The sequence below is a fragment of the Anguilla anguilla genome, chromosome 7, assembly GCF_013347855.1.
Source record: "Anguilla anguilla isolate fAngAng1 chromosome 7, fAngAng1.pri, whole genome shotgun sequence".
NCBI classification, from domain to species: domain Eukaryota; kingdom Metazoa; phylum Chordata; class Actinopteri; order Anguilliformes; family Anguillidae; genus Anguilla; species Anguilla anguilla.
In genome coordinates, this window is record NC_049207.1 from 6,102,184 (window position 1) to 6,128,637 (window position 26,454).

A 26,454-nucleotide genomic window follows, 5' to 3' on the forward strand; every position below is an offset into this window, starting at 1 on the left:
ACAAATCATTCTCAGCATGATTTAATGTGTTTAATGTTTACAACTATTCCCCATCTATCAGGAAATAGTGTCTTCTGCATCTGTGTTTCCACAATGTGCCTCCCCTCCCTCTCTCTCGCTCCCTCCCTCTCCTTTTCCCGGCCTCTCTCTCTCTCTCTCTCTCTCTCTCTCCATTTAGTTGAAGGTAACACAGTATTATGGTCCAAAAAAGTGTTGTTCTCAAAGGTCCCCAATCGCACATTTTTCTGCAGGATGAGAGGAGGTGTGAACCTTTTCCAGAGACAAAGTGCCGATTCTGCCCACAGTCTTTGTTTCAGCCGGTCTTGGAGAGCCTGTGGCCTTTGGGGCTCAAGGTGTTTCCTCCCAAAGGAGAGAAGTTTGCTGTTTGTTTGGTTGCCGGGGGAAACATGAACTTGTGGACCAGTATCGCTGACTAACACTGACCGTAACATTTTTCTGTGTAAATCTGGGGAAACCGATCCCTCTCCAAACAAGCTTGTGGCTGTAGTCCAGGAGGCTCTTTTTTCCATGTTTTAACACAGCATTAAATGAGATATACGGCCTGGCATTTAAACAGCATTCTCACAAGGTCTGCCCTGACCTGATTCTCTAATCAAAGGAGACCTTACAAGACTCCTGTGTTAAGCTTTTCAATGGTACTCCAGCTGAAGAGTGCTTCAGTAGGGCTGGTCCAACACACGTATCCATGCGCACACAGACACACAGACACACACACACACACACACACACATGTGTGTATATACATACAAACAAACAGACCAGTGGAGTGCTGAAAAAATGGCACTGCTGCCTTCATCATAAACTGAAATTGCCATCCATCATAAAGCTGAGACTGTATGGTTCTTAACCCGTATTCAAATCCTCAATCCACATTAAGTGCTGTGAATTGAGACTGGACTCAACACACTTGTGTTCAATAAGCCCTGGTTTATTACTACAGCTGCTGATTCACATTCATGCTCAAATCCTGAGCAATTTTAAGCACAGTCAGGCCTTCATTCCTTGATTCACCTGTAAAATTCCTTGAGTCATCTGTAAGGTCCAACCAAGGTTGAGAAAACCTGGCAACTAATCAGCCTCTGAAATTCTGCATGTTCTGCACTTATTACAGAACTATATCACAGATATTCTGAAAGAATATTTTTTTTGTACGTCATAAATGTATCGAGCCATGACAGCAGCAAGTGCTAGTGGTTTAGCTAGTCCGTTTTTCCTCTCTCAGTACAAATGCACATAGTGACCAAGAAAAGCCCAACTCCAAGCCAGAATCCTGTTATCTGGTTCCACCTGCCCCTGGGGAAGACTTATACCGGCGCGCACGGTGTCCGAATCTGCCGCTTCCTGCCCTGGAGTCCTGCGTGCCCTTATCTCTCTCTCTCTCTCTGAGGGTTTTTCCCAAAAAAAAAAAAAATAATTTCCACCCAGCGCCAGGGCTTCGGAGCACGTCCACGCGGAGTCTGCGTTGTTTTCAGGGAAGAGGAGAGGCAGGAAAGCGGGATTCCATTACTGCTTCTCTCCGAAAGCACAAGCGTCTCCAGCAGAAGAAAGAAAGGAAGAAAGAAAGAAAGAAAGGAAGAAAAAAAAAAAAACGAAACGGTAGATTGGATGCAAGCCACTCACCGACAGCTCATGTTTTCCACAGGATTTCTCTAACACAATGGACAGCACCGCGCAATCAGAAAAACTGCCTGTGCAGTGGGAATGTGTGTTATTGAACAACACGAGGGCGAGTTACACAGTAGTAGCCCATAAAGTACTGTTAGCAAAAGCAGACAGTATGCATAGTTTCAGTAACAAACACGTCTGAGTCAAAATTATCAATGGACACCCACTGCATTAGCAATGACAGTCGTAACACGTGTGCACAGTAAGTAGTAATTAAATGACTTAATAATGAGTGCAGCAGGTTTCACATTCAATGCCTCTTGGCATTTTTACAGACACGTGTGCACACAAATACACATACACACGTGTGCGCACTTACACACAAACACACACCCCCATGCTCGATCACAAACACACACATGCACACACACACACACACACACACACACACACAGGCAGGCACACACACTCACACACACACACACACACACACAATCCCAGACAAACACACAGACACACAGAAATGAGTGTGTACTTCAAATGAACTGTAACACCACAACCTTTTCCTTAAGCACCACTACCATTGTGCTTTTCAGAAATAAGCATACATAAAACTGTGGTCCAGTGTATTTGCACATTAAACAGGAATCCTGGAATCTTTAGAAATGAAAGGCCGAACTTTTTAACAGTCGCAGCGGTGAGGTCAAAAACGGCGTTAACGTCATGGAACACGACGTCCCGGGGCAGAAACACCCAGTTCGTGGGGCGAAAGAAGCAATTCATCCCGTTGCCTGGCGACCGAATCAGAACTCTACACAAAGGGAGCCGCGGCCTGGGCTGGGCCGGGCCGGGCCATGGACAAGGCCGACACGCACACAGTCACGGGCCGAGCTCTGTGCACAGCTCCAGGAGCCTTCTACCAGCCCCCTACACCCCCCCCCCCCCCCCACCCCACCCCCCCCAACCCCTGCTGGACTTGCTCTTACTCAATATGTTTTTGGGGGATTATGGCCTGGCTGACGTCCAGTTCAGCTGAGAGGAATGCATTTTAAAATAATGTATTGTAGCTTTTACGCTTATGACACTGATAATGTGCCTTGTGCTCTCTGCAGTACGGCACCTGCCTCGGATGACATCACTGCATGATTTCTAATCTACAAGACCCTGAAGAGTGTGCATTATCACGACAGTCGCCACATCCTGAGGGAGTCCCTGAAAACAGTGCGTCTGTACATGAGGGTTACATGTTCTTTCCTGTAATGCGTGTTTCAACGAAAAATATATAAAAGTAAACAAACACCCACAAAATGTGTCTCTGGCTCTAATTAAGCAATAGTGATTGATATTAAACCAGTCTGAAAACGTCTGTTCCCCATAATTCAGTTCACCAACATAGCGGTTTCTGGATGGACATATTACCTCAGGCTGCAGTTCCTACCAAACACAAAGGCATACTTGGAAAATAAAAAATAAAACAATGCTCATAACGGACTTTTACGCGTGTGATTTGACCCTTCTTCCACCAGCCAAAGCAGCCCCGAGCGTTAACTCCCTGAGGGGCAGTTCAGACCGCGGCAGGTGACATATCCTCGACCCAGCTGCCAAATAAGGACAAATATGTCTGCCGCTGGTTCCCATATCTCCGGAGACACCAACAAATGCTGGTGCCACAGTTGGGCAGCGTGACCTGTGATGACCAGACTCGAGGAATCTGAAGCCCCTCCCCCCCCCCTCCAGACCAGCTGACAGTCCCCCAGCCCCCACCATCCATGCGCACGTACACACACACACACACACACACACACATACACACCGTCCCGCGGGCATGTACAATGGGGGGGCATGGAGACAGCCACAGCAGCTGGAAAAATGTTAGGCCTTGAAACCCTGAAACCGAAGCCTCACAGGGGAACGGGTGGCACAGTGACACAGGGAGTCCTAACCGCGTTAACCGCACTGCAGGAAGAAGAAGAAAAGAGGCTCTGGTTATTTTCAGCCTGAAATAAATCATGAACACACGCCGCCGACAAATCACCTGTGGCTTATAAGGTTCAAAATGCCGTCCGGCCACGGAGGACACAGTGAGTCAGCGCAGTTGTAGTCCGTTCAGACCGCCCGGCTCGCACACAGCGTAACCCTGAGCCAAAATGGCTGACGTTCAAACACGTCCGATCCCGTTTCTATCTCAGAACACCAGAGACTAACGGACCAGGAGTGCAGCTACACTCCTGTAGTGGCACAATATTCCACAAAGTAGTGTTAAATGAACAAAAGCAGGCTTTTTTTTGAAGCACCGCATTAAATCCTGAATTCAAGATCTGTGGAAGATGTAATTTGGTGTTTATGACAAAAATTATTTCATTTGTTTTAAAATTGATAACATGGAAATAGTCCCCCAATGCGTAAAACAGCCTTGTATCTACCCTCGAATTGAAAAAAGAAATGAAATACTTTGAGAAATAGTATATCTTTGGGGAAAGGGAGTTTAAGAAACAAAAGTAGTAAAATACAAACCTTATCCAGAATCTAGCAAGAAATAATTTTTTGACAAGACACAGACCGTATATCTGCAGCAAATACATCAAATCAATAGACTGTAACTACACATACTTTTTTAATATAAAGTACGCCATTTATTTATGAACTGTTGTAATAATCCCGTCAGGAGGCTAAAAGGCCTGAGAAATGAGCCTTTTTTAACCAGCCCAGCAGCTTCAAGAAATATGTCTGCAGGGGCTTGGGGGGTGGGAGGTGGGGGGGGAAATACTTAGAAAGAACCACAAAGAAACAATAGGAAAGACATCTTTCTATGTACACGCTGCCAGGAAAATCTTTGGTTTCTTTCTGCAGCTACAGAGGTGAAAGAGGGACAGGAGTTTCCTCGGTCCAAAAAGGGAAGAGGGTCAGAAGCGAAGCGCGGCGAGAGGGAAGGCTGTCCTCCGCTGTTATTCACCTCGGTTTTATGCGGCCGGGGCGTTTTTTTTTGTGCGTCCGAGGACAGCAGAGAGGGCCGCGGCCTCGTCTCCGGGGGTTACGGGCTCAGCTGCTGCCCCAGTTGCTTACAGGCGTCTCCGAGACGCGAGGCGGAGCGAGCGAACGAGCGGGTGAGCGAGCGAGCGACCGCCGGACCTGACAGACGCAGACGACCGCGACAGCTTCTGTGATGCCCCCCCCACCCTCCCCTTAACCCCGACTCTCACCTCCTCCCTCATTCAGATCCCCAGCACACAGAGGGCATTGTACAGATATACCCCCCCCCCCCCCCCACCCCCCCCCCGCCCCCCCGCCCCCCCCAGCTGGCTGAGCCTGACTGAGAGGCCCACCGCGCTCGGTACCAGGAGCGGAGAAGGAGGCTAGCGCCCGTCGCTCCCTACATACAGTACTCCCGTGTCTCCTCCCTTATACAGTAACAGATGGAACAGAAACGCTTTAGCACACTGATTAGAAAAAAAAAAAAGCCACATACAAAAAGAGAGACTCAGCAAACATACACAGTGAACATTTTTTGACGTGAAAAGTTGGTGTCTAGGTGTTCGGGTGAAAACCCGACTACATAAGGTTGAAAAGTGAAAAGTTTTCTAGCCGACTAGAATCTAGTACAGCTATCTTGGGCTAGAACCTGAGTTACAGTATATCAGGGTTAACCTAGTCCGTTTATGTCAAAACGTCCCTCAGCCTAGACTGTACTTTGTAAACCCTGACTGTGGGGGCTGAGTATTGGGTTACTTTCATTCTCCAACAGAAGCTGGTTTGCATCCCTGGAGAAGTTCACAAGAATTAGCTAAATTTATCTAAATAAATCACAAAAATATCACAGCACTCTATCTGGGGTCCAAATGCGTGCTTTGCTCTTTCAGGACCTGGCAGAGAGCCAGAGACATGCGTCATGGCCGCTGCGTTGCACTCTGACCGTGTCCAGCCCCAGACACACCAGAGTCTCCCTCCCTCTGTCTGCACAGACTCAACGCATAAAGTAACGCCACAGGCTCAAATGCAGGCTAGCCCGGTGAAACGAGCCAGGCTCAGCGTCCACTGTCGTAACGCAGATACTTCCTGTTCCTCCCTCCGCTGTGTAACAGCTCACAGGCTGGGGATGCGCAGAGGTGGGAATCAAAGTGAATCACAGAGAGGCTGCTCAACGGTGACAGCCAGCAGGCAGATTCTCGGAAAGTCTGCATATGAGAACTACATTTCGACACACGCCCCCCCCACCACCACCACCCCCCCCAAAAAAACACACTGACACACGCAAGCACACATGCACACTCACACACACGTGTACCCCTTCTGTGCGTAGACAGCACTTGGGACAGACAAAGAAAACAGGGCAGAACAGTGTACCGTTGTGTCTGGATTTAAAATGGAGCCCAGAGTGTCATAATTCACTAAAAAAAAAAACTGCAGGAACTGCAGTGATTTTTACTAGTTAGGCCTACATGCTCAGTCAACAAGAAGTATTAATGGTAGCTTAACATACTGGTGACCCAGCTCGGAGTCTCCACAGGATCAAAGTCAGACCCGTCAGCTGTGTCTGTCAGGCAACCCTGACACACTGGACAGTGGATCCTGGGCTCCACATTATAAGGAGCGATTCTCCCACATTCCATTCTTTAATGGGTTTAATTGAAGGGAATGGGAGCCAAGCCATTCAAAAAAAAAAAAAAGTATTTTTACAATCGCCATGCTTCTGAACGAATACAAATAAGCCGTTTTTGCAATGCCAAATCCAATTGGCCAGTGTTTCAGCCCCCCCAAAAAAACGATGACTCGACAGATGGCCAGGCAGACAAACACGCATTGACAAAACGTGAAGGCAAGTGTGCTCGCTGTCTTCTAGAGAGTTCTAGCGAGAAGCACGACACAGAGCACTAGCAGGACAGGGAAGGTGGGGGATTTTAAGTGGGACGTACACACACTGCACAATCTGGAGGGATGTATTAGACCACTTTTTGCATCCCTGTACTAATTTGCCACCCTGACTAGAAAGTCGCAACAAATCACAAGGGTCATGTTGCTGGAGCACACCATTTTCGGCCATTTTGTCTTCATACGCACGTGTAAATATACAGTACTCTCTCCAACGCCAGCCGAACATCTGCCCAACACGGCAGTCTGAGAGCGAGGAGACCGAGGGCACATTCGCTCCACACTCGGCTTAAATCTGTCATCGGCGCCGGGCTAAACCGTGAGCAAGGCCTGGGAAAATTCCTCAAAGTGTTATCCGTCATTTCACCCCGCTAATTAGGAAAAACGCTCAAAGGCCTTCGGCTTCCCCCCTCTGAGAAACGAGAGCTCCCGGGGGGGGGGGGGGGGCAGGGGAGGGGGGGTGGATGGGGGGGGGCAGTGTGTTATCGGCGGGATGTGAGGTAATGTGCCAGCGACAAAGGAACGAGAGAGTGCGTGATGGGGGGGTGGGGGACGCTGGGAGCTGGTGGTCCAAACCTGCCAGCTAGAGGTCTGGAGAGGGTCAAGCTGTTGGTGACATCATCGCTGGGCTGCTGACAGCCAGCTGCACCAAACCCTGTTTCCCATACTGCATTGCAAACACAACCCTCCACTGAGACCAAGCCGACCCTAAACTGCTGCAGCCCTGCCATCTGCGCCACCCAGAATATAAAAGTCCAATCCGCTGCAGCCTCGTACCCATACTGCCAATGCTATACCAACTTAAAACTCTCACAATGTGTCTCACCATGGCATTCCACTCCAAACACTTCTACCGTAATTACCATTACCTCATTACTAAAAGCCACAATAAATATGGCACAGGCAAGTTTCTTCTTTCTCAGCCAATGTTTAGTGGCTTTACCAGGGTGAAGCAAAAATAGTACATATTCTGCAGCCTGGTCGTTTATATATCAGCGATTTTACTAGTGAGAAACAAGGCTACTAATGCTAGCATACTCATGCAGTGATATGGGAGCATACAGGTTCCCACATATGGGATTTGATACCGCACCTCTATGTTGGATTTCACAGGCAGCCTAAGGGCTCATCTGTGGCCGAAAAAAGGCCCTTGATCAGTGAGCAGCGGGGCACTTGGCCTGGATCTCTTCCCCTGACCTTCACTGCACAGCGGTCCTGGGGCTACTGGGTAGAGAGAGGTTTCGCCCTGTACCAACCCCGCTGTGCCATGCACAGCCTGCTGAGAGGGTACACGCTAGGACTGAAACAGACTGGTACAAAGCTTTCCCTCACCGCCAGTCTCAGCCTCAGGAAGGAGAGGAAGAGGAGGGCCCTCAGCGCTCAAGGTAAAGAGAGGAAGAGGAGGGCCCTTGGTGCTCCAGGTAAAGAGAGGAAGAAGAGGAAGCCTGCTGCCATGGCCAACACCAACCAAGACCTTCCGCTCTACCGCTGCACCTTGGAAATGACACTGTGGACGCATTGCTACAACGTCACACAAACGTCCTAGACGTCATAATAACTTTGTACACGGTAAAATGTTCAGTGATAAATCAACTCCACCAGAGTACATATGGTCCCTGTTGGGCTGATATGTACTGTACTCTGCTATACTGTAGTTAAATGAACACTGGCCATTTTACTGTGTATGCTGTACGGCACCCCCCTGAAATGGCTGAGGGAGGGCTCATTGGGGGAGGGGGACTGCACCACAGCAGGCCGAGCCCGTGGGAGGAGCCAGTGTCACTCGCTGAGACACGCCCAGCCTGTCCCTCCCCTCCTCTGGTGTTTGCAACCAGCAACCAGGTCGCGAACTTGGTCGCCGACCCTCGCCGCCACGGTCACCGAGACGCTGTGACGTTCCCACCGCGAGCAGATCGGCCTCTCCGCCACAGGCCTGCACGTGTCCAGGGAAGGGAAGGGAAGGGAAGGGAAGGGAACGGAGGGAAGGGAAGGGAAGGGAAGGGAGGGGAAGGGAAGGGAAGGGAGGGGAAGGGAAGGGAAGGGAAGGGAAGGGAGGGGAAGGGAAGGGAAGGGAAGGGAAGGGAGGGGAAGGGAAGGGAAGGGAAGGGAGGGGAAGGGAGGGGAAGGGAAGGGAAGGGAAGGGAGGGAAGGGAAGGGAAGGGAGGGGAAGGGAAGGGAAGGGAAGGGAAGGGAAGGGAAGGGAGGAATATAAACCAGCACATGAGGAGAGACGCGCGGCGGGAGCGCCGCTATATAAACTTTTCCTGCGGAGGAGACGGCTGACCTCGGAAGAACCCGAAACTTCCACATTACATCATCGTTTTTTTTTTGCCAGGGCCACATGTGCTTCTCCTGACACACACACACACACACACACACACACACACACACACACACACACACAGCGCACGTCTCCTACCGGTTTTTGCCGGCCCCCGCGCGTATTCTATCGCCGGGTTCAAATTTAATCCACCGGTGGCAAGCGGCCCTCGCACGCTCTCTGTGAAGTCGACCGTTGAGTGATAATAACTCCACTGAGGTATCCCAGCATGCTCTGCCCCAGGATACGCTGCACTTCTGCTGAATTCACGAGCGCCTAGCCTCCGTAAATATTACAGAAAAAACTATAAAACTGTCAGACCCAAATATCAATGGAAGGGGGGGGGGAAGCATGGTGGTGCTATTCAACAAAACTGGCATCATGCAGTCGTGTTTTCAGCAGGTCGAATGCAGGCTATACCATGTGAAGTACACCACTGCTGCTTACCCTCTGAGGCACCCCCCCCCCCCTCCCCCTCCACTAACTACGTTCCTGGGGGAAACCCTGCTTTGTAATTTGACAATTTCACAAACCAGTGCTGATGGCTGAATCATCCATGTTCACCTGCCATATTCAGCAGTGATAATGAAAGCATGTCTATATATTAATGTCAACCTGCAACAACGGCTTCCCACCAGGTGTTAGAGAAGGACACCAAATGACGCATTCCCATTAATGATTCGCCATGAAATCAAATGACAATCTCATTTAGGAAAAAAATGATAAAACAGTGTAAGAAAGTTGTACTTAATATTCTGGAGAAAGTACACCTTTCTTACACTATCTTATAATTTTTTCTGTAAGGTTTTGCTAAAAACCAACTCCGTCCACATGAGGGACTGAAGGGGAAGCACACTTTGAACTGAAGGAGCGGCTCCATCATGACCCAGCGCCCAGGGAGGTCTGCTCTTTCTCTCCTCCACGAGGAGCGATAAAGGTTCTCCTGACCTCGCGTGACCCCTGTCAGCGCCACGGGCAACGACATCTCACACAGACCGACGCTTATATAAGAGTGCCGGGGTCTCATCCTCGTCAAAATATCTCTACTTCAAATAAAATAAACTGCGACAGGAAGACGAGATCGGACTCGGCCCGAAGGTGATGTCGTCGAAAAGTGAAATGGACTCAGAAGCACAATGATTGACAGCAGCCTTGACAGGAAAAGACCCCAAAGTAAGAAAAGATAATAAAATACTAACAGGATGGAGCCGGGGTCTGGGGGGGGGGGGAGGGGGGGTTTCTGCTCTAAACGCAGTTCGGTTCCCTCGCTCGTGTCCCTCATTCTTGGTGATTTTGGGGGGGGTGCTGGCCTTTGCTCGAAACATTCCTCTGAGCTGACTGCTCCTGACACATGGTAGCAATTAGAAATGCCGTCATAACGGTCCAGCGAGTGAGTGAGTGAGAGAGACGGAGAAGGAGAGGGGGAGAGAGGAAGAGAGAGAGAGAGAGAGAGAGAGAGAGAGAGAGAGAGAGGGAGGGAGGGAGAAATACTTCCCCCTCAGAGCCCAGTAAAGACATGAGGCAGCTGAAACTGGTCAGACGGCACTTTTTTTCCCCGCATGAGAGAAACGGTCCGAGCCCCGGCATGCCGGGACAAATCGGTCTTCCTGAAGTACCTCCGTGATTCAGAAAACAGACACACCTTTAAAGGAGAACAGGAAGTGTGACCAATTCTTATTTTTACTGTACTTTTATGCTAAGACGAGAAACCTGGACGCAGATAAGCATCCTTTTTTTTTGAGCTGACGATGAGAAGCTGACATTTTAACACAAAAGCTCAATAAAATCAAGATCCCTTGTGTTTGTCTGGAGACTACAAAGGAATTTTGGATGGTCAGTGGTGGGATTAAGTGGGTTGTAAAAAAGATCCATTTTTTACACAGCTGCTAAGGAGGACTGACATGATGTCTAGACTGAACAGTCAAAGCAGCGAGTGGCCGTGCTTTTCCTGTCCAGTTTCAACTTCTCAGTGTCTTTACTGGGCTCTGAGGGGGAAGTCTCTCTCTCTCTCTCTCTCTCTCTCTGTCTGTCTCTTTCTCTCCATCTCTCTCACTCTTTCTCTCTCTCTCCATCTCTCTCACTCTTTCTCTCAGTCCCCCTCTCTCTCTCTTTCTCTCTGTCTGTCTCTTTCTCTCCATCTCTCTCACTCTTTCTCTCTCTCTCCATCTCTCTCACTCTTTCTCTCAGTCCCCCTCTCTCTCTCTTTCTCTCTGTCCCTCTCTGTCTCTCTCTCGCTCTCTCTCGCTTTGTCTCTCTGTCTCTCTCTCCATCTCTCTGTCTCTCTCTCTCTCCCTCTATCCCTCTCTCTCTCTCTCTCTCTCTCTCTCTCTCCCTCTCTTTAAAAATTATTCAGAGCATAAGGGAGCTGTGCGAGACATCGGTGATGGCCACGCCTTCACACAGACGAACAGCGCGTGGCGAGGGAGGGGCGTGCTGCAGTCACAAAAAAAACACAGCAGCCAGTCAGAGCGTTCCTCCAGCCGTCCCTCTCCCGCTCTGTTTCCCTCATTATGTCTGAGAGAGCGAGAGAGAGAGAGAGAGAGTGAGCGAGACGCACACACAGAAAGAGAGTGAGAGATGGAGAGAGAGAGAGTGATGGAGAGAGACAGAGAGAGAGAGACACACACACACACAGAAAGAGAGAGAGTGATGAGAGACAGAGAGAGAGACACACAGAAAGAGAGTGAGAGATGGACAGAGAGTGAGAGAGACAGAGAGAGCAAGAGACACACACACAGAAAGAGAGTGAGAGATGGAGAGAGAGTGAGAGTGAGAGACAGAGAGAGAGAGAGCCGCTCGGCTCAGACGTCACCTCCCCGCAATTTTTACACGCTATTATTCCGCCCTCCCTGGCCAAGAATCACATTAGTGTGAGTAAGAGCATGCAGCGGGGTCCCAGAGGGAGAGAGAGACCCCCCATTCATCTTCACGTGAGGCTACGCAAGAGGCCTGGTTCGCAGGGGAAACCCCACGCTCTGACTCCACGTTCCACTATCAGTGTCTTCCTGGAGGGAGTAGCTTTTAGACCATCTTTAGCTTTAAACTGTCGCCCGTTCTTCAAAGTGGCCCGTAAGTTATTGGGGAGTCCCTGCTGAAGTCCCCCAAAACCCACTGACCCCTCTGTTCGTTTTTCCCCCGCACTTCCCCCCCCAGCACCCCTCTCTCTTGATTCCCTGCCTTACTGCCACTTCGGGTCCCTGGGCTATTTTGAGTAAATGTTGTTGGATAGAGCCCAGGGTCCAGCTGCCTTTTCATCAATCACTCGCTCAGGGGCGCAGAAGAACCGTGCACCGGACAGCTGTCAGTCCGTCAGCTGGTTGTCCTGGGATACGGACTGACTTGCCCCTCCCACCACACTCTGACCTCACGCAGACAGACACAGACACACCAGCAGACCCCCTGCCCCACACTCTGTGGCCCTCCAGTACTCTAAACCAGGGACTTCCTGACAAACAAACTGAAGGCAGTGTGAGAATCATGAGTTCAATTACTTGAGTGTATGTTTGTGTGTGTGGGTGTGTGTGTGTTTGTGTGCATATGTGTGTGTGCGTGCGTGTTTGTGAGCGTGTGTGTTTCTGAGCATGTGCGTGGTTGTGTGCATATGTGTGTGTTCGCGTGTGTCTGTGTGTGTGTGTTGTTGTGTGCATGTGTGTTTGTGTTTGTGTGCGTGTGTGTGTGTGTGTGTGAGATAGAGAGACAGAGAGAGAGAGACAGAGAGAGACAGAGAGAGAGAGGGAGAGAGGGAGTGACTGACACATTTTGAAAACATGGGTGTGGAGGGCCATATTTCCTGGAGCAGACCCAACCCCAGAGCAACATGGCCACATTTAAACTCCCAAGACTCGTTTCCTGGCGAGAGTGTCTGGGGTGAGGACGAGGGGGTGGCTTTCCTGGCCTCCTGACACCCGACACTCAGCCCCACATTGAGCAATCCAGGACAGTTGCCCTTCTGGAAAGATCTGTTGTATCGCCAAAGTCAGTCAGCACATCGGCTGATTCACTCTTGACCCAATTTTCCCAAAATGCATTATGGTTGGGTACACACTGACGGGACATCAGGTGACAATCACTTAAAAACCTGTTGTGGAGGCTAACAGTCCTCCTGGAGGTGAAGGCCCTCCATCCCCTCATCCGTTATTAATAACAATAATAATAATAAGAAGAAGAAGAAGAAGAACAGACATGAACAGGAGGAGGAGTCGATCACTAACATACCCCTTTACCCATCTTTAATTTCATCCCTCGCCACAGTATCAATGTTTCCACTAAGTTTAGCATAACGATAATGTTTACGCTAAAAAAAAAAAACCCTAAATCAAGTTTCATTCAGAAGAGTTGTTTGAAATATTTTAGCCAACATTTTCACACCACACTGCGATTTCCTGTCGTGTTGACAGCAGCAGACCTAACTCAACACCACGGCTAATTTGTTCAGAGTACAGGCGAGCGACGAGCTAAGATGGACTGAAGCCCCTGGTTGCCTTGATTCCCAGCATGCTTCATGTTTCCTTAGTCCTCACGTTGAAGTTAAAAAGAGGAGCTTCCCCCCCCCCCACCCCTCTCTGTTAACCCCGTTCACCTTTCCTCTCCTCCTCCATCTTTCTAATTAGCAGGGCCCTGCGGAATTTCAAGTCGTTCCGGTCCTTCGTGGCTTTGAGTGACCGGTACGAGAGCCGCCTCGCTCAGACATTTTCACCGTGACCTCGGCGTCTGCGAAACCTGTCCCTTTTCCGGACCCCGCCGGCGCACTGTGAAAATTCCACTGCCCAGTGGACTCGACGTGCCATCCCGAGTCGAGCGCTAACGGTTAGCCGCTGCTTCGGCTCACCTTCGTCCGAACTGGGCCTTCGAATCCTCGTTCTTCCTCATTGGTTACACACGGTCGCGGCGCTTCTGATTGGCTGAGCACCTGGTGCACTCCGCATCAGGATCCCGGCAGGATTTATAAGCGCCAGGCCCGAGTAATTGCAGCTGGAGTGAATCAGCGAAAGATTCCACTCATGTTTTACTCATTGGACTGACTACACAAGCAAACACTTAAACACGCCGTAAACTGCAAATGGAACTCATGATTCTATCAGAACAAAAAGCAGCCCGCAGTCGATGCGTTGGGACAGAGAACACCCCCAGAAGCGGGGGGTAGTCTGACCGTGCTCGCGTGCTGTAAAAGAGGTGGCTGCCGTTGTGAATGCACCATTACCATTTCATTTCAAATTCCAAGGTATTGCTTTTAATTTACATAGCATGAAACTGACACGTGCAGACACGAAAGCTCGGCTAACTTGGTGAAGTGTACGTTCTTATGCAGGTGGCATGCAAGTACGCGGCTACACAGCTCACACAGCGATCCAGCAACGTGGCAATCAGGGCCATCCCGCTCGGCGCAATGTCTCGGGAACATTCGGAGAGCGTTTTTGGCAGGGAGCCGGACGGTGAAACTCCCACAGTAAAGTAGGCTGTGAGTGACTTCGTGAGCACCACCAGGGTTCCCTGAACTTACTAAATTGTAGCTTCTCGTGAGAGTCAAAATGGCCACACTGTGATAAATGAGAGATATATATATATATACATATACTTCAAGTCTTCTCCAAAAAAAATTGGCAGAGTTCTGTACACCTTTCCACAATGATGTGAACCAAAGGAAACATTAGCAGTGCACTGGGACGAGTGCAGCGGCTCGTCAAGGCTGAAAGTGATCCACAATGCACTGCAACTGCTGACAAGTGTGGTTCTGCGGGTTTTCCCAGAGTTTAAAAAGGCAAGTGCGGTTTTACCACAGGCTCTGTCCATCATCAACTACTGTTATAACAGGGCCGTTTAACACATTCATGAGTTGGGCATGCATATTTTTCATCTAGGAGTGTAGTAAAAATAAATGGCGCTTGTACCTATTTGTTCTTCTTCTTCTTCTTTTCAGAAAAAAGAAGCTCTCACCTTAAGAATAGCAGGAAAACATATGTCCATACCTTTCAACCCAAAATATTTTCCCAAAAAAATGTTTTTGTTTTTTTTTAACATATGTTAGGCTATATAAAACATGATGAAATGCAGAAAATCTAGAATTGAAATAAACGTAACTGTTTTTTTATCATCAGTCAAAATGTGTGCATGAAATTGACAAGAGAGAATAGAGTTCACGTGATGACAGCAGTGGTGTTATCCCTGTGGAGATGAAGGGGGCCAGCTTCACTATACTGTGGAGGAAACCCTGCAGTGCATCTGATATCCTTAAGAGTTTCAAAGCTTTGAAATGAGGACACCTCTGTAAATAGGCTGGCAGGTATGAATATCTTTGGAGACACGATTAATTTTAGGATTAATTTATCACGAAAAAGGTGACATCACAAATAATTTTAGCAACGAGGAATTATATGATGTCGACGACGACGATGATGATGATGATGATGACTCGCGCTCATGCTACGCCTTCAATTAAAGAATGTGAAAGTTCTTCACGCGAAGAGCACAACTCCTCTCATCACCAGCTTGACTGTACAGAGCACTAACCCCGAAGTTCCGGTTCGCTTGCCTTAACGATAGAATAATACACAGCTTTCCTGTCCCTTTACCGCTCAATAATGTACCATTTAGGCCTATTACACACTCTCTGCATCTCAAATACTGCGTGTGGATGTACTTGACTTCTGAATAGTTGCCCTTCCTCTCAGATTGTCAAGCATTCACAAGGCAGCAACACTGTATGCATAAAAATGGAATTATAATGGCCTACTGGTTATGTACAAGTACGTATTTACTTCAGCTACTTGCTCTGTATAGCTGTTTACAATCTACTCTTGTGTATATTCCTTTGTGACATACCTGCATGTGACATATTGTACATGCAGGATTAAATGTGTAGCTGCTGTAGTCTAAATAAACTTGTTGATGCAATTTTCGAAAGAACCTCAAAATGTACTTTCACAACTTGGAGGAATTAATTGATATTAATAATAATTATTCAATGTCAAACTAAAAAAAAACCAGCGTGCCAAGGAACTTGCGCATGTCGCACTCCCATTCGATATCCCAATCAGGACAGTAACCGCAGCCTTTGTTCCGCCCGTCAGACCCTCGAAATTCAATAGTAATAGGCTACCCTCGCCACATTAGCCTACTGCATATAATTTGTCATGTTATGTAATCCGACTTATTGGTAGCGACGAACATAATATGCGTCAACATACAGTTTCGTGAACAGAAAGACGGTTTTTGCAGGATGTTCTGGTAGCACGGAGTGAGTCAACGGGATAATGAATTTCCACACGTCCCCATACATCGGAAACAAAGCAGCAAACTAAAATATCGCGTCAAAAATAACACTTGAATATTTAAATGCACAAGTAACAGTTTTGTAATACTTTTTGTATATAGTTTTCATTCATTATAAAGTTAATTCGTGAAACAACGCTCGCAGACAGTCCTCTTGACTCAAAGACGCCCTCTAACCAGTTCTTAGGAAGCGCCCCTGCTTCAACATTAGAGTAAAATGTCAGCTTCTTTTAACGCTAAAAATACAGAGACTCGTCCCAGAATTAGGCGAGGAAAATCACTTACCTATCGACACCAGTTTAATGTGTTCTCTCTCCAGGAATTCCAGCGCGACCGATACATTTTCCAGTTTCATCTGTCTGAAGTTGGGTCTCGCGTGATACTTTCTGTACATTTTCTTTTGGCTCAAAACCTCCAGCAAACCGATTAGTTTGAGCCCGTCGCTGAGGTCTTTCTGTAGGTCGTTGATTCTCTTGTTCATGCATTTCAGGTGTTCGTTACACCACCTGGTGAAGGTGTTCTGTTGGATCTTCTTCCAAGGAGCATCTTCCGCTAGATCCTTTTCTGTGGCCGGCATCTCCTCGTCCTGTTCTTCCCCGTTATCGGAGCCCTGGTAGTACTGAGGCGGCTGCTGCTGGTCGTAGTACGTATTATTGCTCATCATGTTCTTAGTCTCCGTGCCCCTTTTTATGCCGCAATCAATGAGTCCTGTGTGTGAAATTTACCACACGCGGGGGAGCGCAAAAAAAGTTTCTCGCAGGTCAGTGCCAGGCACACGCTTGCAGTGAAAAAATTCAAAACTTGGAAGTAGCCTCTTGGGGGGTGGGGGGGGGAATAGTGACTGATAGTAGGTCTTTCGGGTGTACTTGTTACGATCTGGCTTGTCAAACTAGCACTTCTGCCGGTGATGAATTGAAAAATCCGTTTCTCGTTTCCAGCGCAGTCCGTCAGAATTTAATTGGCGATATCGTGTGAAATGTGGAGGCCGCTTCTTAATGGACAGATTGGCTCAGTAGAAGATTATACGTTTTGGAGACTGAAGACTCGGTGCCGGGTGAGCATGGGAGGTAAACTATAAGACAGCCGCAGAGTGGACGATGAGAGACTTGTTCAGCATATGTGACTAAAGACAGAGCAGGAGTTTAAAAAGAACGAAGACCCCCCCAGGCCACGTCAGATCCCTGGATTCCCTGGAATGTCCTGCTATGACCATATACAACTTAGAATAGATACTTGTCTAATGCTACGGCGATAATGATACGACGCAGGATTGGGCACTAAGGATAACGGAGACGGCGATTGGCTGGGCCCCCAACAGTTGGGACAGCTTACCTTATTTTTAGGCGCACCAAATTCGGCTTGGGGGGCTGGAGTTGCAAACGTGTGAAGTGACTGAGGCTCCAGCGTGGTTAACAATTGATCCCGGAAAAGAAAGTGACGCACCAAATAAATCAAGATCTGGGATACTGTGCTGTGGGCAATTTGAATTATTTTACGTGTAGTTGTGACAGGGAGTACGTTAAACGCTGTAAAAGTGACGAACAACAACAACAATAATAATAATAATTTATTACCGTTTCATTATTGTTGTTATTATTATTATTATTATTATTATTATTATTATTATTATATACCCCCCCCCCCCCCCCCCCCCCCCCCAAAGTGAGATCATGCATTATCCTTTTAATTGGAAGCTTAGCTTATTATACTATGATGTGATAATACATGAGACAAGCAGATAGGAGTTTTTTTGTGAGATGTGGCTTTTCATAAACCTGAGGTGGTGAACAACACATGTACCAAGTATGTTTACTTCATTGCTCTACGATTTATTGAAATACCTCAGTAGAACAGTATGCAACATGACTCATCCTATTTACTCATGTTGGATCCTTTGTGTTTATTTTAAAATCCTATTTGAAAGAATCCACAAATGTACATTCCTCAGTAATGAGATATTTCTATTCAACATATTCCCATGAAATACACGAAAACCTTTGAATTAGGGTGTATTATAATTAGTACAGTGCTGAGGACTCTGGATATATTTGTTTTGGTGTACTTAGTTAATTTGTGTCTTTTGAAAACACCCTTAGTAATTGTGTGCTTGTAGGAAACTGTTTGGAAAGAATAACCTTCAGACATGACAAAATATACTATATTTTCATACTAAATAAGAGATTACGTATGTTGATGCAGCAACAACAAGAAAAAGCAACTACAGTGCAAACCTACATAAAATGATTAAAATATGAAAGAAGGTCAGAGCAACATACTTTAATGTGAAATTGAGTCCATAGCTGGACTCCAGGTAAAATGCAGGCCTCATTATATTAAGCAAAGTTTCCTGAAATCCTTAATAAACAACTTTTTTTGTAAATTAACATGGACAATAATTTACTGTAGGTCAGCAAAGAACATTTCAGTATCTTTGGCAGTTTTATTATCATCTTTATTAAGTGTGATGACAGCATAATGTCATGCCCATAATGTACTTTTCAAACCAAAAATTACAATGGAGGGAGGGAATAATGCGAGAGGGAGAATTTCATTGGTACATGTGGTATCTTAAAATATCGTTTTTCTTTCAATAAAAAGCTTATTTTTGTTTTTTGAGAAGGACCGAGATGGGGAATTTTCTGGTTGTCCAGCTCTGTGTGTTCCCAGTGAAGATCACCGAGCCCACTGTTCGCTCAGACCCTTCATTCCCCCCCGTGTGGCAGTTGGTCGTTAGGCGGGTGAGCTCACCCAGGCATGGCGGCACCTCTGACCGAGGGGACACTCTCATGTCAGACGCACACACTGACCCCAGAATAGGGCCTGAGGCTCACCTCACCTTCTAACTCTAGACCCCCCCTAGCCACTGAGTCAGAGCCGCAAGCAATTTTTAGGAGTGTAAAATATACCCCTCACTCTCCGTTCAGTACGTCACTGCTCCTTTTAACATTGCGAGGACCATTCATAATCTTTTATAGTAATCACTGGACTCTGGGTGAAGGCCTGAGGGTAACTGATGATATTTTTAAGCTCCAAAGCAAAGTTGCCTATTTTTCATTAGTCATATTCACAATGTGAATGTGGACTTCATTACTGACTAATCAGGACAAACCTTGATTTTTGAAAAATTTTAAATGGTTCTCCAAATTTTTTCTATTCTTTGACACTCTTATACTGTATGTGTAGGTCTCAGCAAGCTAGGATTGCCCTGCTAGGAAAGTATTTCTCATCTTTATTCACAAAGTTGCAGTCATGTGAAGTGTATAACATCTCAGAGAGACTGTCGTTTCCCTACATATTCCTTACAAATGGGGTCGAATCCAATGACTCTCCTCATCAAATATCACCATTATATAAACCCCATCATTTTTCAAGGAAAGGAATATTTCCATCCGGTTTGTCGAGGAAAATAGTGTCTTCTCACATTCGTGACCAACATTCTAAAGCCTTGAAAATAAATAAGAGTAAGGATAAAGTACTTTATTTTTCCAAATACTTTACAAAATATACAGTATTTGTTTTTCTTTTTACTAAAATACTCACAATTGTCTTTGAAACAACAAAGCCTAACAATAAAGTAAAGTGAAGCTAAGTTACAGTTTTAGAAACTATACACACAATTTAATGATCACTTGACAGTACAATCTCTTTGCTATGTTACAGAGACGGACAGACACTCATACATACTCATACAGAGACAAACAGTTTCTCCATATATTTGAGCTTTCAGGGTACATACAGAACAGTCAGGCCGGCAAAAGCACTTCTTACGAAAACCATTCGGAGAAGCTTAGTACTGGAGTCCATTTCGTTTCATGTTAACAGACACAGAACAGAAGAAGTGCACATACAGTCAGTGAGCTTTACTGGAGTTTGTTGATCTGAGCTACATCTGAAGTGTGTAATGGGATTAACATTATCTGGTGTTGTTTTGTGCAGAGTACTGAAGAGGGGAAAGCTGGGGGCCAAGATATTTTAGATAAACCAAATTCTTTCTGTAATCAAACCTCTAAGGGTCTACTATTCACTGACTACAAACCTGGAAGAATTTCAGCTTGTTTTAGGGGACATACAGAAGTCCTGCCTACAAAACATGAATTATTTGGAGATTATTTGTAGCTTTGTAACAGAGGATGATTCATTATTTTATTAAATTCTCAAATGTCAAAAAAATATAAATCTGCCCAAAACCAACTTGAGGATCTTAATAGAACACCTCCAATTTAAGCTATATAGAAACGAATACACATGGAAAAAGATGCAAATGTACAGTATTGCTGTTTCAATGTTGTAATTCTGGAAGTATAGGAATCTCCATGCAGTAGCATTAATGCAATCACAGTAAACATGTCATGATTATAGGAACTATAGTAATTACACAACTATAGCAACTATGCACTAGCTATGCTTTTGCATGCAAGATCTACCATCTACTAACATGCAAAAATAGCTGCTTTTGAAAGGTTTCTATGCTAAGATCACTGTAGATGCATTCAAATTAAAATCTCACATCATTAGTAAACTATTAATTTTAAACTGGTTATCATGACATATTTATTTCATAAGCAGTATCAATAAACCTCTCTGTTTAATATAAAGCATTTTAACTGCAATTACACATAAATGATTTATCAAGTTCACAATTTAATTAAAAACACATACAATACAATGCAAATTAAATATCATTTATAATTATCATGAACCTTCCCATAAATAAAATCACAACAAACTCACTTTATCATTTTAACCATAATACAAGCTTCTGTCACAGTTGACTAGGTTGGAAAAAAAATATTATAACGGAAGACATCACTATCTATGTACATTCAAAATATTATTTACATGTTTGACATTCACTAAAGGGATTTACATTCCAGTGGAAGTACATATCTAGCATTACTGTATTCTATACATGTACTTGTGTACAATACACGATCAATTTATGCACATAGACTAAGTAGCACTCTATAGCACCTGCGTTTAAACTCAAGATTAGTCTGTTTTTCATTATGTTGCGCAGGCTGGGCTGTAAAATCTTTAAAAGTCTATTCTCTGGCTTGGGTTCCATCAAAATTCGTACTTAGCTTTGATTTAGGAGTACACGCAAGTGTTCGTTTAATTTTTGCTAACTGTAGAACTCGCCCAATGGTGTTTCTGAAAGAGATATAAGGGCAAGTACGTGTGTAAGGCAAAATTAAGGACAATTTTTGATTAAATTCAGGCCTCTGTGACACATTGGTCAGATGACATCAGAGGTGATGGGAGGCGGGTGTCTGGCATTTTCTGTACGCCGGTCTAGAAGAGTTTACATTCCACAGTAAACCAACCTCACATGATTTTGAACACCCGAAGAAAACAATCAGGCATTTCATAATCAGTGCTTTAAAACACAAAACCAGTCATATACTGTACATCTGCAATTCACATCCATTTTTGGGGAGTGTGGGAAAATCTATGATAGATAATTGGATCCAAATATTTGTCATAGCAATTACAAGAAGATTCCAGCCCAAGGGTTTTACAAGGGCATGTTTTGTCCTTCATTATTATCTCTAGAGTGGCTGCTTCACTGCTTCTTGATTAATGGTCTTCACCCAGCAAATATAAAATTCTCATAGCTCTACAGTGTCTTTACAGCACCATTATCTCATCGCCATGACGCCACTTCAATATCGTATCAATGTCATTGAGTCAGCTGGGTGGTTCTTCCAATCTGTCTAAAGCTTGTCTCTGCCTCAAGACCTTTTCGGGAAGAGGCTGGGAGAAGGAGATATTTCTAGAGTAGGGAAAGTTTTGTTTTTACACAGCTCTATAATTTCTTACTAACTGTAATGTCAACTGCCACATTTTAAAAGCCAACTGTATGGATTTTGGTAAAAGTTATCATGACTCAATGCTGTCTTTGTCAAACCGAAGCAAGAGTGTGATGCAAGCAGCAATTTAAATTAGCTTCAAATTATGTCATCGCAATTAGATGGTCATACGCTACTCACAAAATAATAAAAGCATAATTATTGTAAGAATATTCTGACTGAGAGGGTACAATTATTAACAACTATCCAAAAACATTTGGTCAGGAAATAAAAATGAGAACTAAAAAGAATTTTCATGCATTATACAATAAATGAACAATACCTCTCTATATATACACAGAATAATTCCCGTTTATCAAAAGGCATAACAATATTTTTTGTTCATCAAATTACCATTTTCCCGGATGCCTTTTTAAATAAGATACATGTATTCACAAAAACAACTTTTTAATCCAATTAAGAAAAAATTCTGAATCAACCCCCCTCCTCTTCTACATCCATATTCTTGGGCTTAAGGGAAAAGTGTTTGGCCTAAAAAATTTAAAAATAAATTTTTTTTTCACAAAATATTGCATACCGGCAGTAAAGGCTGACAAATCATCAAAAAAGAGTGCCCTACATATGCTTGCACACCCTTGATAAAGATGAATTAAAAAGGCTGTATAAAATAAATAATGCATTGATCTATATTGCACGCTCAAAAAAAGGGAAAATATATCGTAAACTGACAATACAATTTTCTCAATAGTTTTGAGGTAGGCTTGGGATTGTTGTCTCGCTGAAAGATCGCAGGGAGATGCCAGGTTTCTGCCCAAAATATCTAGGTACTCACTGGAGTTGACATTGGCCTTAACAAGGGGACCCCTGGGACCAGTAAATGTGAAACAACATCAAAGATTGTTTTACATAACATCAAAGATTCGCCACAGTATTTCACCGTACGCATAATGCTCTTTTCAGCAGAAGCATCTGCCTTCCAATGCCAATCCTGCCACTCGTCTGAATGGCCATAAAGCTAAAGCTTGGTCTCATCTGACGATGAAGTCCGGTTCTAGTTAAGCTTAGCATTGGCTCGGGGTGTGAAGAATTTTAGAGGGAAAAGCAGCAAAAATACAGGCCTTGCAGAAGCAGAAGTTCTTTCACATTTGCACAGAAAGACGTTGTGTTCATCGAAATCACGCGGACCTCCTTTAAAAAAAAAAAATGGATGTGCTTTTAGATGATTGCATTGAGCGTATATTCTCCCCTTACACACACAGAAATCACTGCTGCGAATAATCTCATTAGTGAGATGAATTAAAAACCGATCAAATATCAGTTTAGTTCATTGTCACTTTTGACAACAATAAAACGTCCGGCCTTGCACGACTAGCGAATGTAAAAATCCGCCTTTCCGAGACCGTGTGCTATAAAACTGTCTCTGCTAACGGATGAAAAATAGAAATGCTCAATTACTCTAATAGCGGCCATTACACTTAATGAAAACGCATCTATCCAAATGATGAAAGGCCACCGGGGAGAGGGAACATGTCTTTTTCAGATAGATGCCTGACAGCGCAATTTGTCTCTCCCACCTCGAGCTCGATCAACAGGTAAACAGTTCGGGGAGCAATTATCACTGTCCGAAACTGCACCAATTTCGACCAAACAACGACCTAATGAGAACCTCTGATTTCAGGACGGCCTATCACGGTGGACTATTTGTGTCCTCGTCATCAGCCCGATCAGGGAGGACTGTGCGTATAAAGTGTGCGTATTATGGGATGTAACGCAGTGTCTTGCGAACACACCACTCGTGCCGAGCGTGCACTGAGAACGAGTTAAGAGAGCGAAAGCCCTGGAGATACACCGCATCCACTCAGGAAAGAGACACCGCCACAGCACACTCTGACGCATCCTGCACCATGAGGCTAATGTGTTCGCAACCCCGATCCCAAAACGCATCAGATCAAACTTCCAGAGCAATATTCATGCATCGGCATTTTAGTTTTACTGGAACTGTACAGAGCATGCACTAAAACAAATACGAGTAAAAACGTATTTCACGTTGTCATTCTTTCTAAAAAATCAACGTAAGAAAAAGAAGGCATCCATGAGAGCAAAAAAAAAAAAGGAAGAAAAATTACATCACAGAGATACGAGATTGAAGAAAGGAATTCTTTAAAGCACTGGGTTCCCCCTAATTTCTCTTCAGAGGTGTTTCATCAGTGACAGGTTTAAAATCCCCCCCCCAACTTTCCCCCAATAGAGTGACCTCATCTGTTTTGGACTTAGCCTTTTCTCTATGGTAAAAAAAAAAAAAAACAATTAAAATAAAAACTCAGCGCAAAACGATTTGCGCAAATAATTTTTCCTTTTACATTTCAGGGAACGCACGAGGCACATCGTCTTCAGTTAGCAATACACATGACAGCAAGTAAATCAATAAGGAAAGGAACATATAAATGTAGCCGAGCTGTGCATCGTGAAAATACAAAGAAAGAGGAAAAAAAGTCAACAAAAAGTGTCTTCCGCTAAATCCTCAGGGGGTCCCTCCCCCCACCCTATTGGTGAAGAGCTGGTTTCTGAGCCATCCTATTGGTTGAGAGTTGAAGCACTGGTATGTAAGCCACCCTATTGGTGGAGAACCGAAGCACTGGCGTGTGAGCACAGGTAAAAGAGTCAGAGAGGGAACATGAGCAGTCAGTGGGGGGAAGAGGATGCAGCTCGGTTTGACTGGTACCACACATGCATGTCCAGTAGCCTGCAGGCATCCAGCGTCCAATGGGAGTGAGGCGAGAGGGGCCGTGTCATCACCGTGGGGGTGCACGCGGCTGGCTCCTCAGGACAAAGCTCTGGACAAACTGGGGACAATCAGCAACACAGCTGCTGCCACGGCAACCGCCAGCACTGGAGTCCAGTCTCCCTCACTCCCCTGGCGACAGCATAAGCAAGGAGGTCAAAGGTCACAAACACCCCACAAAACACACAGGCACGAATAGACATGCGACTATGCACCCAGCCTTACACAAGCACTCACACACATAAATAAAAACCAGACACACACACACACACACGCACGCTCACACACACACACACACACAGCTTTGTTCCATTCTTTAGCGCCCTGGGGATAAGTCCTTTAAAAATATTTTGCGCTTTACGCTGTATGTTTATGGGCATAGCAGTGAAGCAATTCCAGGAAATGCCCAGTAAAAAACAACTCCACACATTCAACTCAATGACAGCCTCGCACGACTACACATACGTCTTCTTTAATCCTCTGTCATCACATATACATATTATTCCAAAGTCACCCATTTTTACCTTCATTCCAAAGACGGCTTCACGTTCTAAAACTTCGTCTCTGCATTAACATTACCCAGAGACGAGGGCCCACTGCTGAAGTTCATAAATATTTAGCAATAATTTATGGGGAAGTGGGAGTTTGTCCCAGCATTGAGCTTGCCGGTAGCTGGCCCACACTCACAGCGAGGCACCGATGCCGAGCGTGGAAAACAGCGTTGAATTATTCATTTTGGCTCAAAACAGCGCTTTCTACAATCTGGAGCGGGGCCATAAAAATGATTGCACGTTGCCATGTTCTTCCGCGACTGAAATGTGTCAGGCATACGTGTGACGGTTTAATAAACAACCGCAAATACTCCAGTACGCAACCCGCCCTCATTTACAATCTGTCGGGAGTAACACCTCGGTGAGAGCGGATTTAATATCTGTATGTTTGCCATTAACGGGCCACGCTAACCAGCTCCGTCCCTATAAGGATATCCACGCAACACAACTGAGCGGATCATTAAAAGTCACACTCGGTGTGCCGATGGGGTGTAGTGCCGACCCGTTTGGGGAGTCCTGTCTTCACCGGTATGGCATTTCCTCATTTGCCATCATGCGCGAATCCCCAAAGTGGGCCGTGTTTGCGCATTAAGAGCAACATTAAATTAATAATCTACTTCAGGCGTGAAGAGTGTAAGAGTGCGAATGCTGAAACGCAACCTCATTCAGAGGAAAATGGCCGCATTCAGGTGAAGGGGTAACAGTAAAGCACTATACTGCATCACATTAAATTTGTGTCGCTGATTTATATATCACTGTATGTAAAATTTATATATTGCAGATGCGCCACCTATATCAAGGTAAGCAACCACTTTCTGGTGTCAGTCATTTATATAAATCAAGTGTGAGCACAACCTTGGGAAATGATCTTAAGATCGCATGTAAGTTTAAATCCAAGACCGTGTTCATAAATGAGGCCCTAGGAAAATGAATCCACCTTTGGTTTGGGTCAATAAAAAAACTCCAGCAAAGTGGGTGTCTTGTATGTCTGAAACGTTTGAAAGCGTGTGTCAGGAGCGCTTCTTTTCCAGATGTCATAACTGTCATTAATTTCAAGGGGCCCCAGGACAAAGTAGTTTCAATTTCAAGGAGGAGGAGCAGGCGTTTGTGATTTCCCCTTCAGTGCAAAACTTCATCTTCATCCTTCCGCTTTGCCTCAGCATTTCCCACATTAGATTTCTATAAGTCATTTCTCTGCAAGGTTTAGCTAATGGTCTGTTTCACCCCATT

At 45.5% G+C, this 26,454-nt stretch overlaps 2 protein-coding genes across 15 annotated transcripts in view; both read right to left on the minus strand.

Moving 5' to 3' along the window:
• flncb (filamin C, gamma b (actin binding protein 280)) overlaps window positions 1-17,223 on the minus strand; it is a 60,988-nt gene extending 43,765 nt beyond the window's left edge. For 8 of the 10 annotated variants that reach the window (XM_035425996.1, XM_035425997.1, XM_035426001.1 and 5 more), the window contains exon 1: window positions 16,367-16,745. In XM_035425996.1, the coding sequence (XP_035281887.1) occupies window positions 16,367-16,745 (379 nt within the window). Of the gene's footprint in view, window positions 1-16,366 lie in introns of all 10 variants that reach the window. The other 2 variants (XM_035425993.1, XM_035426002.1) reach the window with 2 other exon arrangements.
• Window positions 17,224-19,537: 2,314 nt separating this feature from the next.
• The window catches only part of LOC118231797 (coiled-coil domain-containing protein 136), a 35,753-nt gene continuing 28,836 nt past the window's right edge, over window positions 19,538-26,454 (minus strand). For 4 of the 5 annotated variants that reach the window (XM_035426051.1, XM_035426050.1, XM_035426052.1 and 1 more), the window contains one exon: window positions 19,538-24,805. In XM_035426051.1, coding sequence (XP_035281942.1) covers window positions 24,713-24,805 — 93 coding nt within the window. In that variant the 3' untranslated portion in view covers window positions 19,538-24,712. The remainder of the gene's footprint in view (window positions 24,806-26,454) is intronic. The other variant, XR_004766150.1, reaches the window with a different exon arrangement.